Source organism: Pelmatolapia mariae, linkage group LG4, assembly GCF_036321145.2.
Source record: "Pelmatolapia mariae isolate MD_Pm_ZW linkage group LG4, Pm_UMD_F_2, whole genome shotgun sequence".
In the NCBI taxonomy this organism is placed as follows: domain Eukaryota; kingdom Metazoa; phylum Chordata; class Actinopteri; order Cichliformes; family Cichlidae; genus Pelmatolapia; species Pelmatolapia mariae.
Window position 1 is genome coordinate 6,398,242 of NC_086230.1, and position 16,379 is coordinate 6,414,620.

General features: G+C 38.1%; 1 protein-coding gene and 1 pseudogene across 9 annotated transcripts in view; both read left to right on the forward strand.

The window, feature by feature from the left end:
- The window catches only part of LOC134625873 (salivary glue protein Sgs-3-like), a 27,033-nt gene extending 16,354 nt beyond the window's left edge, over positions 1-10,679 (forward strand). For 3 of the 9 annotated variants that reach the window (XM_063471196.1, XM_063471203.1, XM_063471205.1), the window contains exons 5-15: positions 17-100; positions 207-300; positions 544-609; positions 1,356-1,388; positions 1,613-1,639; positions 2,690-3,292; positions 4,050-4,070; positions 5,048-5,142; positions 6,748-6,783; positions 7,353-7,400; positions 8,904-10,679. In XM_063471196.1, the coding sequence (XP_063327266.1) occupies positions 17-100; positions 207-300; positions 544-609; positions 1,356-1,388; positions 1,613-1,639; positions 2,690-3,292; positions 4,050-4,070; positions 5,048-5,142; positions 6,748-6,783; positions 7,353-7,400; positions 8,904-8,984 (1,188 nt within the window). In that variant the 3' untranslated portion in view covers positions 8,985-10,679. The remainder of the gene's footprint in view (positions 1-16; positions 101-206; positions 301-543; positions 610-1,355; positions 1,389-1,612; positions 1,640-2,689; positions 3,293-4,049; positions 4,071-5,047; positions 5,143-6,747; positions 6,784-7,352; positions 7,401-8,903) is intronic. The other 6 variants (XM_063471201.1, XM_063471197.1, XM_063471200.1 and 3 more) reach the window with 6 other exon arrangements.
- Positions 10,680-12,874: 2,195 nt separating this feature from the next.
- LOC134625707 (carnitine O-palmitoyltransferase 1, liver isoform-like) overlaps positions 12,875-16,379 on the forward strand; it is a 71,883-nt pseudogene continuing 68,378 nt past the window's right edge.

Here is a 16,379-nt window from a genome sequence, read left to right on the forward strand (position 1 = left end):
CCTTCTTTCTTTGCAGGACATCGTTGTATGTAGTTTAATGAAAGACGAAGACTGTATAGACAAAACAGAAGAAACCTGTTTTCTACGGGAGTGTTTTGGGGCAAGGAAACAAAAATCTCATCTCCTCCAAGTTTTGTTTGTTGTTTTCTACTCCTGGTCAGGTTAAACATGGATTATATCTGATAAACATGTTGTTTGTCCTGCAGGACTATAAACCGCCATGTAACGAGACGGATAAGAACATCAGTGTCCCTTTCTATCACTTCATGTGCTTGACAGATATAGCCAAGGGTCTACGAGGTATCACCTCATTTTGATACTTGTCTAACATTCAGCTGTGGTTAGTTTAAAGACTTGCTGATGAATGTCTTTGTGAGAAGCAACACTGTGACACCGACTGTTGTAACGAGCTTAGACGTTTTAGAAATTCAGAGAAAGAAAAGGAGCAGGTCTTTTTCAAACTGTAAAATGTGGATCTCCTACAATAAACTTAAAATTAACTTCTGGTTCTTACTGCTAACATTTTCTTCTTTTTCACCAAAGACAAAACAAATGAAACAAATGGAGGATCACTAAAACCCACTGCAGAAGAAGTCTGTAAAGTGTACGGTAAGTACACACACACAGGTCTGGGTATGGTCACTGATTTCTATGACTGATTCGATTCCCATTCACAAGATTTCGATTCGATTTCAATCGGGGAAATTTTGCCTCAGACAGTCAGAAATATTATAATTCTGATCACTTATCAGTACTGACACTTGTGAGACTTGATCAAAGGTGTAACCATCACAGCAGATGCCTTTGTGTCAAAGTAACTGAGGATAAAACAGAAAAAACATGAAGGTAATTTTCCTGGCCTGGCTTTTTATAGCAGATAACCCTAAAAATATTCTGCAGTTGAAACTGAACTCAGCATATGAACATTACCTGATGCTGCTGAGCAAAGTTACAGAGGTTTTATCAGAGACATAGCTAAGAGATTTGCAATTTGGTATAATTTTAAAAAGTTTAAATTTCTTTAAACTTTCTTGTCACAGGTAATTTTTGAACAACAAACAAACAAAACAAAACAGCAGTGCAGTGCTGTAGACAACAGTAGACTAGTGCATAATAAGCAAGCAAATAATGCAGAAAACAGAAATTTGAGATGGGAAACTGTCCTCGAAGTACACTGACGATGTTTATCAAACGTGAAGCGTAATTTTGATCTTCTTTTGCTGCTGGTTCACTGAATTTTGGTTGGAGAGAGACAAAACCTGCAGCATCAGAATCTGTGACATACAGTGTGTTGACTTTAAAATTCACAACCTTGCTTGCCTCCATATTTTTCTCTTTTTTTCTTTTTTGTTTAGAAAAAGTGTGTAAGCGAGATTCTCCCAACCCAGGTAGGAAACGCATTTTATTGATTAATGCTGAAACAGTGCATGTGTGTGTTTTGCTTCTAGCTGATGTCAGATCCTAGAAATCACACTGACTGCTGCTGTTCACCATCTTAAAAGCTACTCCAGCTCTTTTCATTTAATTACCATTTTTATTAATATTTATTTCCCCACTTGTTTGAATCAGGCTTTCACTAAACATTTTTTGTTACTTCATGCGTTACGGACAGACTGCTGTTCTTTTTGCAGCTTTTCAGGTAAATATCACTTTAAAGGTACAGGGAAGAAGATTTAGAACCGTTATGCAGATATGCAGAGAGATGTTTTCTGAAGGGAGCCAGGGCAATTTACTTTAAAAAAAAAATCCTAAACAAACCCAGTTGACCATCATACAGCCATAAACTTTATATTTGATCAAGATTAGCCATTAAAAGCAGAAAAACAACAACAACAAAGCGGGTTCTTTGTGTTTGACTGAACAAGAAATTTCTTTTCACTTCTAAAAGAGGATGCACACACGTACAGTGCGACTTATATTTTCCATTTTATTGCAAAAGATGAATATTTGTTTTTCTCTTTGGAAATTGCTGTTTAACAGATGGAAAAAAATGACATTTCTTCCAATGCTTGGCAGCTGCTGCTGTCTTTCTATTCTTTGCCCAAAAATGAAATTAAAAGCAGTCAGACTCCATCCAATGGAGGTATATTCAAGAAAAATGTTTAAAGAAACCTCAAAGGTTTTTTTTGTTTGTTTTTTATTTTGTTTTTGTTTTATGTAACTTTAAAGATACTTTGAGTTTCACACATGGACGAAATACATATTTGATCATATTTCCTAAGCATTATCTGTTAAGATTACCATTTTGAAACATTTCAATATTTTGCAAGTAAGCTTTTCTGTGTTTTGAGCTAGAGAACACCAAACTGTTGTAAAACAGCTAAATAAACATTTTGTAATAGAAAATTCACAAATTTACAAATAGTCATTTGTAAAACAGTGTCATGTTTTAAATGTACTGGTCAGTGTGCAGCGCTTCACAGAAAGGTTCTCTGTGTGAACCCTACAGACGGGTATTCAGGAAAATCCCAGGCAGTTTCTGAAGTTCTCACACCAACCTGTTAAATTACCCAGTGATTTAGAATTTTAATAATTAATTTGGAAACAGTCTGGAATTTCCCCCAAAATTTATTTCTATAACCGCTAACATAATTAACGCATGAAAAACTCTAAATACTTAAGTTTTCTGTACCTTTAAAATCTCTGTAATTACATTTATTAAACCACCTTCCACCACCACCAACATCAGCAGCAAAAACGACAACACCAACAGCTTGTACTACTACAACACCATCCACAGAAGCAACAACAAATAAGACAACATCGACACCTTCTGCAACAACAACACCAACCACAGAAGCAACAACAAATAAGACAACAGCGACACCTTGTGCAACAACAACACCAACCACAGAAGCAACAACAAATAAGACAACATCGACACCTTCTGCAACAACAACACCAACCACAGAAGCAACAACAAATAAGACAACAGCGACACCTTCTGCAACAACAACACCAACCACAGAAGCAACAACAAATAAGACAACAGCGACACCTTCTGCAACAACAACACCAACCACAGAAGCAACAACAAATAAGACAACAGCGACACCTTCTGCAACAACAACACCAACAACCACAGAAGCAACAACAAATAAGACAACAGCGACACCTTCTGCAACAACAACAACACCAACCACAGAAGCAACAACAAATAAGACAACATCGACACCTTGTGCAACAACAACACCAACCACAGAAGCAACAACAAAAAAACCACAAGTATCAACAACAGCAGTTTCAACAATAACAACTCCATCATCCCCGTTGAATTTACAACAGAAGGATGGTAAGTTACGTCAGTGATTAATGATCATTCTGATAACGTATTCAGCTGCAGCTGAATCACCCATCCAGTAAAGAGAATTACATAGCATGCATAGCTGATGTCCAGGTAAGGATAATAATAATAAAAACTTTGAGTCTTTTAGTAATAATAACTCATTTTACTTTTGTGAAAAGATATTGCACTACTAGTTAGGATACCCATAATGCTTTCTTCTTCATTTTTAAAAAATATTTTCCTGAATTTTGCTAATGAAATTACTTTTATTGGAAAGTCTTTTAAATCTGAAAGACCAGCAGTTTCATACCTTATGCTCTTGGCCATTGTAAGGAATGCAAGTTAAAGGAACTTTATTGCACATTTTTTACACTGCCCCGTCAGCACAACATTCTGACTATCAAACATTGCTGAAAAAAATTTAGCAATATGATTTTTTCCTTAAGATCACAAAGGGGAAGATTTTTGTTGGAAATTTATACTGACAAGAACTGAATAATGTGTCAGGAATGAATGGACAACCTACAGAGGGCTGAATTCAAAGTAGGCCTGAAAATCAAAGTAAAATATGATACAGCAGTCCATGTCAGGGCAAAAGTAAGTTTTTTTAAAAAAAATACTTTTGATACTGAAATAAACAAAGAATGTAGTTTATAGTTATACTATATTACTAGTATAGTTTTTCCTGACTTTTTCTTGTTTTTGCGCTGATGTAATGTGTTCAATTGCATTGCTCTAATACAGTCTTTTCTTTCTTCCATAGGTGCTGAAAAAAAAGAGAGCAGTAAGCTTGTTTTATTCATAACTTGTTCTTACTTCAGTAAAATGTATATGGACAATTTTGTTGTAGTACCAAACATGCTTTAATGAAACCGGTGAATTCAAAAAGGGCCTAAGCCATGCCCCACTTTGAAGAAAAAAAAAAATTAAATTCTTAAACTAAAAATAAATTTTAAAATAATAAAACTAATTACAGAATTTTGCACTATCTTGATGCGTGCTCAATCATCCAGGTAAGTAAATCACCAAAAGTTGATTCTGTTCATCTGGACGTAGCGTCCTGCCCAAGCGAAAACCTGTAGTGATCCCATATGTGTCAGGAGTATCGGAGAAGTTGAGACGCATTTTTTCTAAACACCGGGTCTCTGTGGCTTTTAAACCCCAAAATACGCTGCACCAAAAATTGGTCCACCCCAAGGATCGGGTCCCCCGACACAAACAGAGTAACATAGTGTATGCTGTTAAGTGCCAGGAGGATTGCCAGGATTTATACATCGGGGAAACCAAACAACCCCTGGCGAAGCGGATGGCACAACACAGAAGAGCTACCTCGTCAGGCCAGGACTCTGCAGTCTATTTACACCTACAGGCCAGTGGACACTCTTTCAAGGATGAGGATGTACACATCCTGGACAGTGAGGAACGCTGGTTTGAGCGCGGAGTCAGGGAGGCCATTTACATGAAAAGGGAAAGACCGTTTCTCCCACAAACGCTACGTTCAGATGATCAGAATCCACTTTTGGAGATTTTGCACCATATTTTAAAGCTTTAAAAAAGCACAACTGTACAGTGTGTACTATATCTATTAAATATAGATATAGTATAGTTAAATATAAAAAGTTTTCTGGGCCCTTTTTTGGAGCCTTTTCTGTTAGAGCACAAGTTTCTTAATAGCCCAACAATTTTTATTCATGCATAAATATGTGTTATCAAGGGACTGTTATTTTGAACTTAATAGATATTCAATCTCTTCTTAAACAGACTTACAGATTATAATAGGTGTCCTTATCTTCACCAACTTCCTTTGGGCGGTGGCTTTTTACATGTACACGCAGAGACTTCAAAGGAGTAACGAGGTGAGTGGGAGCTCAGATGTAATTGTTGCTTAAAGCAGTGATGTAAGGATGTCCAACTACACATTTAATCTATATTTAATATAAAAAAGTAGTGCAGTTTCAACAGTATTCTTTCAGTTTTTCTAAATCATAAACAAATGCTGCTGTAGTACATGAAAATCTTCCAGCATGGATAAATAAATGTGTAAAATTACAGAAAAAAGGAGAGTAATTCCCATAAATTCACAAAAAAATTCCAGTTTTTCAAATAACCTGTCTTCCTTTGTGGAATTGAAATTTACAGTAATACTGAAAAGGAGGAAATTTGATGTTTTTTTTAATGGTTATTATTGAACTGTTATTTAATTACTTTGTTTTGTGTATTATGATAGGAAGGTCTTTATCAGTAGAAAAAATTGTGAAAAGCTATGACAATACAGTAAAACGTCAGAAATCTGAAACTTCTCCATGTGTGTCATACCTGTGGCTTAAAGAATACAAGGGTAGGGCTGGGCCATATCATACTGTTCACGGTAATACCGGTATAATGTTGAGCAACAATAAGAAAATGAAATATCGTGATACAATATGGGTAAAACGCACATGCGCAGTGCCTTTGTTTTCATACACACATGGCGGAAAAAGCATGGCGGCGACGGAGAATGAGAAGGGCGAAAGCGGATCGTTGAATGAAACCAGAATTGGTTTGTAAAAATGCTGCAACTTCAGTGGTGTGGAACTGGTTTAGCTTTCGTCCGTCAGATACACAACAAAGCACATTTTTGGTAGAGCATGCTAGCGGGCTGTCGTTATTACCGTGTTTTTTGGAAAACACGGCACAATTAAAATCAATCCTTTGATTTTTCTGAAAATCGGCAGTGCCCCTTATACTCCCGTGTGCCTTATGTATGAATTCTGGTTGTGTTTACTGACCTCGAAACGATTTTATGTGCTACACGGCGCTCGAAAGTCTGTCAAATGTTTTAGTACGACTTTGCTAAGCTACGAAGCCGCACCGCTTGATGGATTGTCGGAGCATTACGGCTACCATAGGCAGGAGCCTCGCGGAGTGATACGTACTGTGCTTCAACATAATATTACCGTATTGTGTGTGTATAACCTCTTTTTAAGTTTTGTGGATATTATACATGGTTATGCTGAGGATATGTCGGCCAATTTCCACTGGAAATGCCTTTTGGTTAAACTGTCAGCAAGGATTTGCATTTGCACTGTTACATTTTTATATAACTTTAATGCACATAAAAAAAACAGCTGCTTGTTTAAGTGAAAATCATTGATGGTTTTTTTTTGCACTAATAAAGTTGTGGAGTTGTAAAAAATTTTGTCTAGTGTCGATTATATTGTCAGTTATATCGTTATCGCAAATTTTCAAATGTATATCGTGATAAATATTTTAGGTCATATCGCCCTGCTCTATACAAGGGTATAGCAGCATGTACCCAGACATATTGTTATTCATCAGAATCAGAAGATCAATTCCTGTATAATTTCTGTGAGAACATGAGTATGACAGAGTACGTGTTAAACTTTATGTAATAGCACAAATTTGTCACTTTGATGAGGAAATTAACTTTGACTTTGGCTTCTGTCTCATTTCTGCTTCAGATTCCAAACTTGAAAGAAGAAGAGGCGATGACAGTGGTACAGATATTTTTGTAGACTGTGGATGCTAACTCACTGTGACTGAAGCTCGGAGAATTAGGATCTAATTAAAGTTGCAGTTATTTGATAGCATGACGTGAGAGGGGTGGGCTCATGCATGTCTCCTCTATTATAAGGGGGGGGGGAAAGATCTGAAGATCACATCATATCACAAATATTTATGAAAAGATTTTCATGAAAGCCTAGTCCCTGTGCTAGATGGAATGAAGTTTAAACTAGATTTTGAATGACAAATGCAGATAATGGGAACAAAAGGTGCAAAAAAACTCAGATTTCAGTGACAAACCTTCCAACCACAGTGTAACAGCTCGTGTTTACTTAGGACATTGTCTCTTTTTTAATATAATTCTTAATATACTTTGAAATGTTTTCAACTCAGCTATTTGTGACTGATTCTTAATTCTTTATTATAGTCTTACTTGCTAATGAATTTCAGTGATAAGAACAACAGAAGTGATTTGTCTATTTCTTAACATTTGTGGAGAGTCCATTTTGTGTCAAGCTCTGGGTGTTTGTGCTTTAACAGTATTATTTTCTTCTCTTTTTAGCGTAACACATTTCGCAGCGACATTGGAGAGGGTTCCATTTTATTAATGGTAATTTTTACTGTACTACTACTTTCATAAACGGTGCCTTTAAAAGACTTAATGTTTCACACATGTGGTTTCCTTGACTGATGGTTGCATTAGACCAGAATGGTTATAAAACAAACAGAAACACAGCCTTGACTGATTTAATAATAAGCGTGCTTTTTTGTCAGAAGGCATCAAGTTGTAGCTACTAAAATGTTCTTTTCCAACAGCTCTTGAAAAAAAAAAAAAAAAATCCAGGTCTTTTTGTGTGCTCGATACTGGACTTCTCTCTTCTGGGAAGAAACACACAGTTCAATGGGTTAAGTTTCTTTTGTGAGGAGCTGAAAAGAAAAGTGACAAAAGTAGCATTTTCTTCTTCTTTTTTTCTGGCTAACAATTTTATGTTGAAAAGAAATCTACATGTTTTTGCATTGTGAAATTCAGTAATACACCATTCAGAAATGATCACTTTTGCAAGTTTTTTTTACTAGTGTCTGTACAAATATGGGACATTTAAAAAAATATATTTTTAACTTGTCAGCACGCAGACATTATTTTTAATATACCGGTCCCAAATTACAGATCCAGGTTTATTTTGATGGCAAGAAAGGCCACTGAAAATGTCAGTATGTAGTATGTAAAGTATGTGTGATATTTAAAGCTAAAATTCTACAGAATTTGAGACGAATGACTCTCTGCCAGTTCAGCCAAGAAGAGGGTTCAAATATCCAGCCATAAGACGGTTCTTGGCTATGAAAAGCACCTGGTTGATGTGCAACTGGCTAAAGGACATTTACATTAATATTAATAGGGTTGGGTTGATCTATATATTGGAGCATGCATGTATAATTCTGACACGGTGCGGATTAGAGAAAGTCCAAAATAAATTCAAACATTTGCACCAAATTCTTGTTTTCGTAAAGTTATAAAAGATGTATGCTTTTATAACAGTCCCAAGAAATCCCCAAATTTCCACAACGATGCAAAAAAAAAGATTTAGGCCACATGACTTTCAACACAGACATTTTGTTTGACGCATGGATTTTAAATGTACTTTCACTTACTGACTACCTCTATTTGTATTGTATTGTCTGATACATGGAGGTCTAAGCAACAAAACTACTTAGGTTTTGGAAAAGATCACAGTTCAAATACACAGCCCAGGATGTGTATTCCGCTCCATTTGAAAGCTTACCCAAAGATATGGACTACGCAGCCATAACTTTGGGACTGATAAGAGCTGACTACAGCCATTCATTCTGCCACAGAGACCCTGGGCATTTTCTCTAACAGGCTGTAAACATGCTCAAGGGACCTGATTAGAGCAACTGCAGATTGGGGACTGCAACAGTGACTTGATTTTTCAGCTGCCTGGGTTAGACCTGTTCTAACCCAGCTTAGCCGTGGCCCCCCCCCCTCGTACATCTACAAGTGTCCAGTCTCAGTTTGTTTGTTTCACGAGTCAAGCAAACACTTGACTTGGTAATGCACAGACTAAACACTTCTCTCTTTCTCTTTATCATACAGACACCTGAAAGTTCCATCATCATAAATTCACCTGAAACCACCATAATTGAAAGCCTTTGCCCACAAGGAACACATCTTTAGAAGTTCTGGACTGATGAGAAAATCTTTTCTAAATTTGGCCATTGCAGAATCTGGGTACGAGGATCTGCTCTCCAGATGAAGTAAAGGTGGTCTGTGAATGCCTCTTAGCCCAAAGGAGGATAAACTTGTGAAGTATGTGAAGAAGAGTGAGACCGAACAAACCGCAGCATGCCTATTCATGTAATGGCTCTGCAGTCACAAATTAAGAAGGTTTTGTGGATTACCCCAGCACCACGTCCAAGCAATAAACTGTCTGCCTCGTGTAAAATGTTTTACTACTGTGCTGGTTTTAAGTGACCAAGGTCTTGCCAGAAGAACTACACCGGGCTAGTTACATTAGAAATGTTGGTGCTGATGAGGGAGTCTGTTTTAACACAGGCAATAAAGAGTTGGGTTTTTTTGGTCGTATTAAGAATAATTTGAGACACAAAAACACAGATTACCCATGTGGTCTGTGAACGTATAAAGTGTGTTAAAGTGTTGTAGAAGTGTGCAGAAAACTATATTTGGTGTGACTGCAAAAAAAGTTGTAATGTTTATATAGCTAATGGACTAATTCTCTTTGTTTAAGTGTACATATTTGGAAAATGTGATGTTATCTGTTAACAGTTGTTCTAGATAAGTTCTCACTGTACAGTCTTCATACAAGCATCTAATGTGTTTATGTTTCATGGAAGCATAAATAGAAAATTCCCTACCACAATGCATTTATTATATTCACAAATCACCGCAAAAACAAACAGATGTGAAAAGAACTGTCTCCTCTGCCCTTTTTCATTTTCATAGTGTCACGTTATTTCACTTGCACATTTGTGTAAGTAACCCAAAATAATATCTTGACTGTCCCTCACATATAGAAGAATGTAGACATGGTTCTATGTTTTGAGTGTTTGCCTTTCGATGCATTTGTGGAATATATTTTAGTTTTTGTATATGTATAAATTTATTTTTTTTATATATTTTTAAGCCAACCAGTTTATTTATTGTGTTTGTGACAGACTGAGTGGGAGTATTTTTTTTCAAATGTGTAGATGTGAGTTTAGACAAGCACCTATGATTCCCGTACATACTCCTTGGTGTGGAACAAAAATGACTGAAAAGAGGAAAAGGAAAAAAAATGTAAGGGGATAATAACGTCATTAGTTGGCACAACTGGCACAACGGACCTGGTGAACATATCTGAGTACAGGAGCCACACACGGTCCAAACTGGTGCTAAGTAGGCCAGACTTTTAAAGTGTATAAAACGCTATATTTAAAACCAACAAATAAATAAGAAACACTTCTTTAAATGAAGACAGTCACATTAAAAGAATCATCTACACAGTTTTACCATCTGCATGTCACATTTTCACTGACTGTACTAGACTGGTTTTGTCTGTTTGGCACCAGTGCCTTTGAAGGTGAAGTGTATTGGTGTATTTATCACTATATATATATATATATATATATATATATATATATATATATATAGATATATATAGATATATATAGATATATCTATAGCAAGATGTTAATATAAATTAACCTGCAATGTATCACTATCCCTTGCACTTGCATTTTTCTTTCCAGATCTTCATTTCACAGATGTCTGTCTGGTGCCTTGTTTTTGCAAATAAAGGCCCTTTTTCGGCTTTAAAAGCTTTGTTGTACTTCTGAGTCCTCTCAACACAGATCTGACGTGTCCAAAGCATGATGTGGCAAATAAACTTATCAAAATAAAGACAAAAAAGAAATCAGCCTTCTTGAAGCTGTTGCCAATCAGACACTTTCCAAATGTTGCTGGATGGTGGATCTCAAGCTGACACTACTGTTCTGTGTTCATGATTTCACTGATTAGCACTTCAGCCTCATCAGTGTTGGGTGTAATCAAGTAATCCACTAGTTTGTGTGGAGGACAATTGTGGATCGGTGCAGTGATACAACTTTTCAGCAGTGGCAATATGGACATTACTGTTATTTTTATTGCACAAAACGGCAACAGCACGATGGTACAGTGGAAAATGTCCAGGCAGAAACAACTACATTATAATGCTAACACAACTTTGACCCCTTGCAAAGGATCTGCAGAGATTGGCTAACACAAAGTTAGAGAAGAAGCCAGAGTGATGATAAAACTCAATGAATGCTAACTCCAGCCCCACAGCCAGACTCTGAGCAGGTAACATAGGCAGTGATGGGCAGTCACAGCGCTTCCTCTCTTTCCTCCTGCTCATGTTTCTAAAATAGAATCACTGAGCTGGTTTTCACCTTTGCGTTGTGCTGTCAGGCAGAAAACTTTCTCTCTAAGCCAGAAAGGAATGAAGAGGAACATAAACATGTCAAGAAAGCTCTCAAAACTTGATTATCTATTATAGGAATAAAACACAAAGAGCGAACCAAAACACAAGGACTCATACCACTGTATAAACACAGACACCCAAGGGAGGACACAGAGGGCAAAGATACAAGGAGAAATCTACTAAACAATATTGAACAGAACAATTCAGGTATTATAGAATAATCGTTAACATAACCAAATAGACTAAACAAAATACAAAAATTACCAAAACACAGGAAACTCAAATTGCTGGGTCAAAATGACCCAGGACCACAACAACAGCAAGCTGGCCATACTTGAGGCCTTGGAAACTGCCAAACAAATATCATAGCCTTGGCCAGCTGCTTAAAGAGGCAGTGTTGTGTCTAGAAAATTTTTGTTGGGGTGTCCAGGTAGGGGCACAGATTTGGAGAAGGGTGGCAGATGTAATTGGCAGATAATGTTAAAAAAAATTTCTAACAACCGTTAACCATAATTCAATAACCCTATAAACCTAATAACCGAATGCGCTTTTAACTCTTATTAGAATGAGATTTTAACCACTACAGTGCAAAATTTATAGATACTGTGTTGATAAAGTACAAGAGATACAATCAGTGCTTTGTCACTGTTTATTCAGCATTCAAGGACAGCAATATTTGCATAGTATTTTTACTGACATATAGTGCACATATGTTTTAGGCAAAAACATTTTTGAATATTAAAATACGAACATTTTTAACATACAATTGGCAAATTAGCCAATGCCAATGCAAAACTTTATCTGCCTATTAAAAAAAGAAGATAATCTTCTCACAAACTGGTGTTTGATTTTGAAACAGGAAAAAAGAAGCTCTCTGCTTCTGGTTGTATTTTAGCCTTCTTAAGGAAGAAATTCTCAATATTTTGAGATCTTTTCTATTCTTTTATCTCTACTGGTTGGCCCTGAAGTAATAAAGCAAAAACTTATGTCACAAACAACAACTTTCCTGATGTATGACCTTGACTAGAAGTCAGGGATGTCAAATTCTGGCCCTCATGGGCCCCTATCCTGTACGTTTTAGATGTTACCTATACCAACATAGCCAATTCAAATCAAATAATCCCCAAACACCTAGTTGTGCACAAGTCTGTAAATGATTCTTTAAATCAGCTGTGTTGAAGTATGGAAACATCTGAAACCGGGAGGACAGGAGCCTTGAGAACCAGAACTGCACATCCTTGTATTGAACATGGCACAGCCATTTCATGGGGTGATGGGCCACCCCGCTGGACACGCCACAGTAAAGAGGTACACCAGATTGGAGAGGTGGGAAGTAACGAAGTACGAATACTTTGTTAGTGTAGTTAAGTAGAATTTTCTGGTATCTGTATTTTACTTGAGTAGTTCTACTTCTTACGTTTTCAAAACAGGCTGTTACTTTTGGTTTAAGGCATTTGGGTCGAGTTATTATTTCGTCACTGCGAGCCTTCAAACATCAAACCGATTCAAGCCTTAACAGTAACACATGAAGGGAGTAATAATCATTTATTAATAACCAAACGATGCCACATAAAACGAGCTCACTAAGGCAAAATCATGTGCCGTAGTCATGGGTTACTTCATGGGTTACTTCCTCTGCCTCAACCCCCATTATGAGCATCTTCTACAGAGGCACCGAGTATCCTCACCAGCTGCATTGCTGTGTGGATTGGCTCCTGCACTGGGTCCTGCTGCATAAAGTTACAACGGGTAGTGAGAGCAGCAGAGAGGATTGTGGGTACCTCTCTTCCCTCCCTCCAGGACATCTACTGCACACGCCTCATCAGGAAAGCACTCTGCATTACAGGTGACTCCACTCATCTGTCCAACAGCTTTTTCAGTTCGCTGTATTGAGAATAATAGATTGCTTAATATACATCAGAGTTAAAGAGAATATAGTTTGGGATTGCTTGCAGTATTACAATATGGCGGTTAATGGGTGTAAGAATACACTGTCTGCAATATCTGTCTAAAACTGTCTCCCCTCTTTGACCTGCCGTTTCTTTCAGCCTCTGGTGAGGTTGCTGTCAAGCAGGAAGCCTTTGCTGTACAGCTATCAGTCGTCTCTACCTCACCTTCCCGTTCCAGCCATCCAAGACACAGTGAGCAGGGTGAGTGTGAACATACACCTGAACACATGGTGGCGCATTTAAGGTTGTTTTCTCTCCCTATCCTTATCCTTATCATCTTGTGATGAGAATCAGATTAACGCTCTCTGAATGTTTGCTGTTATCAGTACTTGGAGTCGGTGCATCCTCTGCTGACGGACCCGGAGTTTAAACACATGACAGACCTGCCAATGAGTTTGAGTCAAATCTGGGGAACCGCCTCCAACGCTACCTGAAACTTAAAGCTCTGTGGGCCACCAACTATGTAGGTATTCAGCAGGAAGTACACACAGTGCAGCTGACAGTGAGGGGTACAGGAGGGTGTATGGGTCATTGACTAACCCAGATGTTGGGTCTAAACTCAGACCCCGCTGTATCCAGGACTTATTCCCATGAAAGAAAAACAAGGCAACAGCGTTCGATCGATTACTTGTGTGTGTGTGTGTCACCTTCTTGCAGTGCGCTTGATGTATCCAAGTAATCCTTTCAGCAATCTTCACTGCCGCGGACTGGACCAGCACTTCCTCTCCATGGCCTTATCAACATCCAATCTCCAGACTTCAGACTCTGCTCCTGCGGACAACAGAATCATCTGGCAGATCATTTGTTCTCAAGACTTCTTTATTTTTAAACATTTTAAGCATCTAATCTGCTAATATGCTCTCTCTTCTGCTCTTCTATCATCACTACAGAAGACTAGAACTCTAAATACTCTAACATATATAATCTCAAAGAGTCAGACCATTCTCTGTTGGAGTAATCCTCATGTACATCTTAACTAATTCTATACAGTCTAACCATATCCTGCGTGTCTCTTCCATTGTCTTCCTAAGTCTTAACTTTACTGTTCCATTAGTTCTCTCTACCAACCCTGCACTTTGTGGGTGATATAAAGAAATGATGTTTTTAGTGTTATCCCTAGATGTTGTGCCATTAACTAATCACTTCATTTACAAAGTGTGGACCATTATCACTATAAATGGTCTCTGGAATCCCATGTTCTGGGATAATATTCTTACATATTGCTTTGGCAACCGAAATGGCATCTGCTTTCCTAGTTGGGACGATTTCTACCCACTTTGAAAAAGAACACACTATCACTAAACAGTACTTACAGTTATTACAGTTGGACAGCTCTATAAAGTCCATGTGAATAACTTGAAATGGGTGACTGGGTCTAGGGAATTTCCCTCTCTTAGGTCTCAAATTACCCCGAGAATTATGCTTGCAACCTATCATACATAACTTGCAAAAGTTTTTTTTTAAGGGTATTTAATCTTAAAGTATAAACTACTCATTATCTCCCTCCTGTTGCGACATGGCAAAGCCCATGGCGCAAAATAGCAGCAGTCTTATACAAATTCTAAGGCAGTATTGGTTTATCACACAGATAACAAACACCATCCTGCAAGCTCGCTCCTTTTGTGAACCACAACTGTTTCCCTGCAGTAGATGAGTGCCCTGCATGTCTACCAGTGCATTCCGCATAATAGTCAATGTCTGTTGGTGTTGCATTGCTAAAATGTTAACACCATGTTCTCGTAAAGTTGCCCCTTTCGCGATCTTATGTGCAAAAGCATTCTCTAATGCAACCGGATCTTTCCCTCACATGTGTGCTACACATTTACAAACGGCAATTCTACTGGGTAAAAACTCTGCCTCCAGCAGATTTTGCAAAAGCCTCTACAGGTTTCCCTGTAGAGGCTGTCACACCTCGTCTCACCCACTGCACCACAAGGAAATGTAATGTAGCAAATGCATATTGGCTATCAGTGTATATTGTCACATCTTATTTCTCTGCAGCTTTACACGCTTCCGTTAAAGCAACTATCTCTGCTGCTTGAGCAAATATAAAACTTGCTAATTGCCCTGCACAGATAACTTTCTCACTATCTACTACAGTAAAACCTGTTTTAGTCTATCCCTCTACTGTTATAAAACTCAAACCATCAACAAACCAAACCTTTCCCTCACCAAGTGGCACATCTATTAAGTCATCCCTTGGCTTAAACTCCTTCTCTACATGCTGTCTACACTCATGAGAAGTGCCCTCTTCTTTCGTTGGCAAAAAATTTGACGGATTCAGAATTGTGCATCACTTTATAGTAATATGTGGCTGTGAGAGTAACAGTAACATTAAAGACAAGTGTCTTTTAGGTGACAGAAATGTAATTTTAGTCTGCAGTAGTAGACATCTACCTCGTGTGGAACTAACAATGTCAAAAAGGTGAAATAAACTATATCCTGAAACATTGTACAGCTTAAGCTGCTGCACACACTGGTCTCACGCATGGAGGTAAAGCACAAGCAACTAGAGCTAATCTCTTAGGATAGGAAGTTACTGGCTTCACTTGTGGAAAAAGTGCTGTTAGTTATTTCACAGTCACCTGGCATTTGTGCTGTTCACAGAACCACAAGTCCATCGCTGGACCTCCTCTGCGGTGTCACTTTTTGGAGCCTGGCACGCTCCCTCAGGTTCTCATGATTCAACGTTGCTGAAGATTTTAAAGGCAGAGCACGACGTACACCTTAGTTGTCTTCCTCAACGTCAACGTCGAAACTCTTTCATCTTATTTAAGATTTTGCTGTGCAGAGTCTCCTCATGACGATCTCCTGGAAGCCCAGTAGCACAGCTCTCTGTGCTGAAGGTGATCTCCGATCCTCCTGAAGCCTCTCTCCTGGCCTCAGCTTCCATCTTATGGACGATCTCCTCAGTCACTCCTTCGTGTCATGGCACCTCACGACATCTGCAAATTAAAATGACACTCCTCTCGCCACATGGCTTCCGCCATGTGTCAACTCCCCATTGAGAGATGTACAAGAATGTTGCACAGTCTCCCTAAAACAATCTCCAGGGTTTGTCCCTTGGAGCAGCTTCACTCCAACCTGTAACCCTGTGTTAAAACATTAGTCAGCAATTAAATGTTTAGCTTGTTTAACTCCCAGCTCCACCTGGAGCCTGTATCC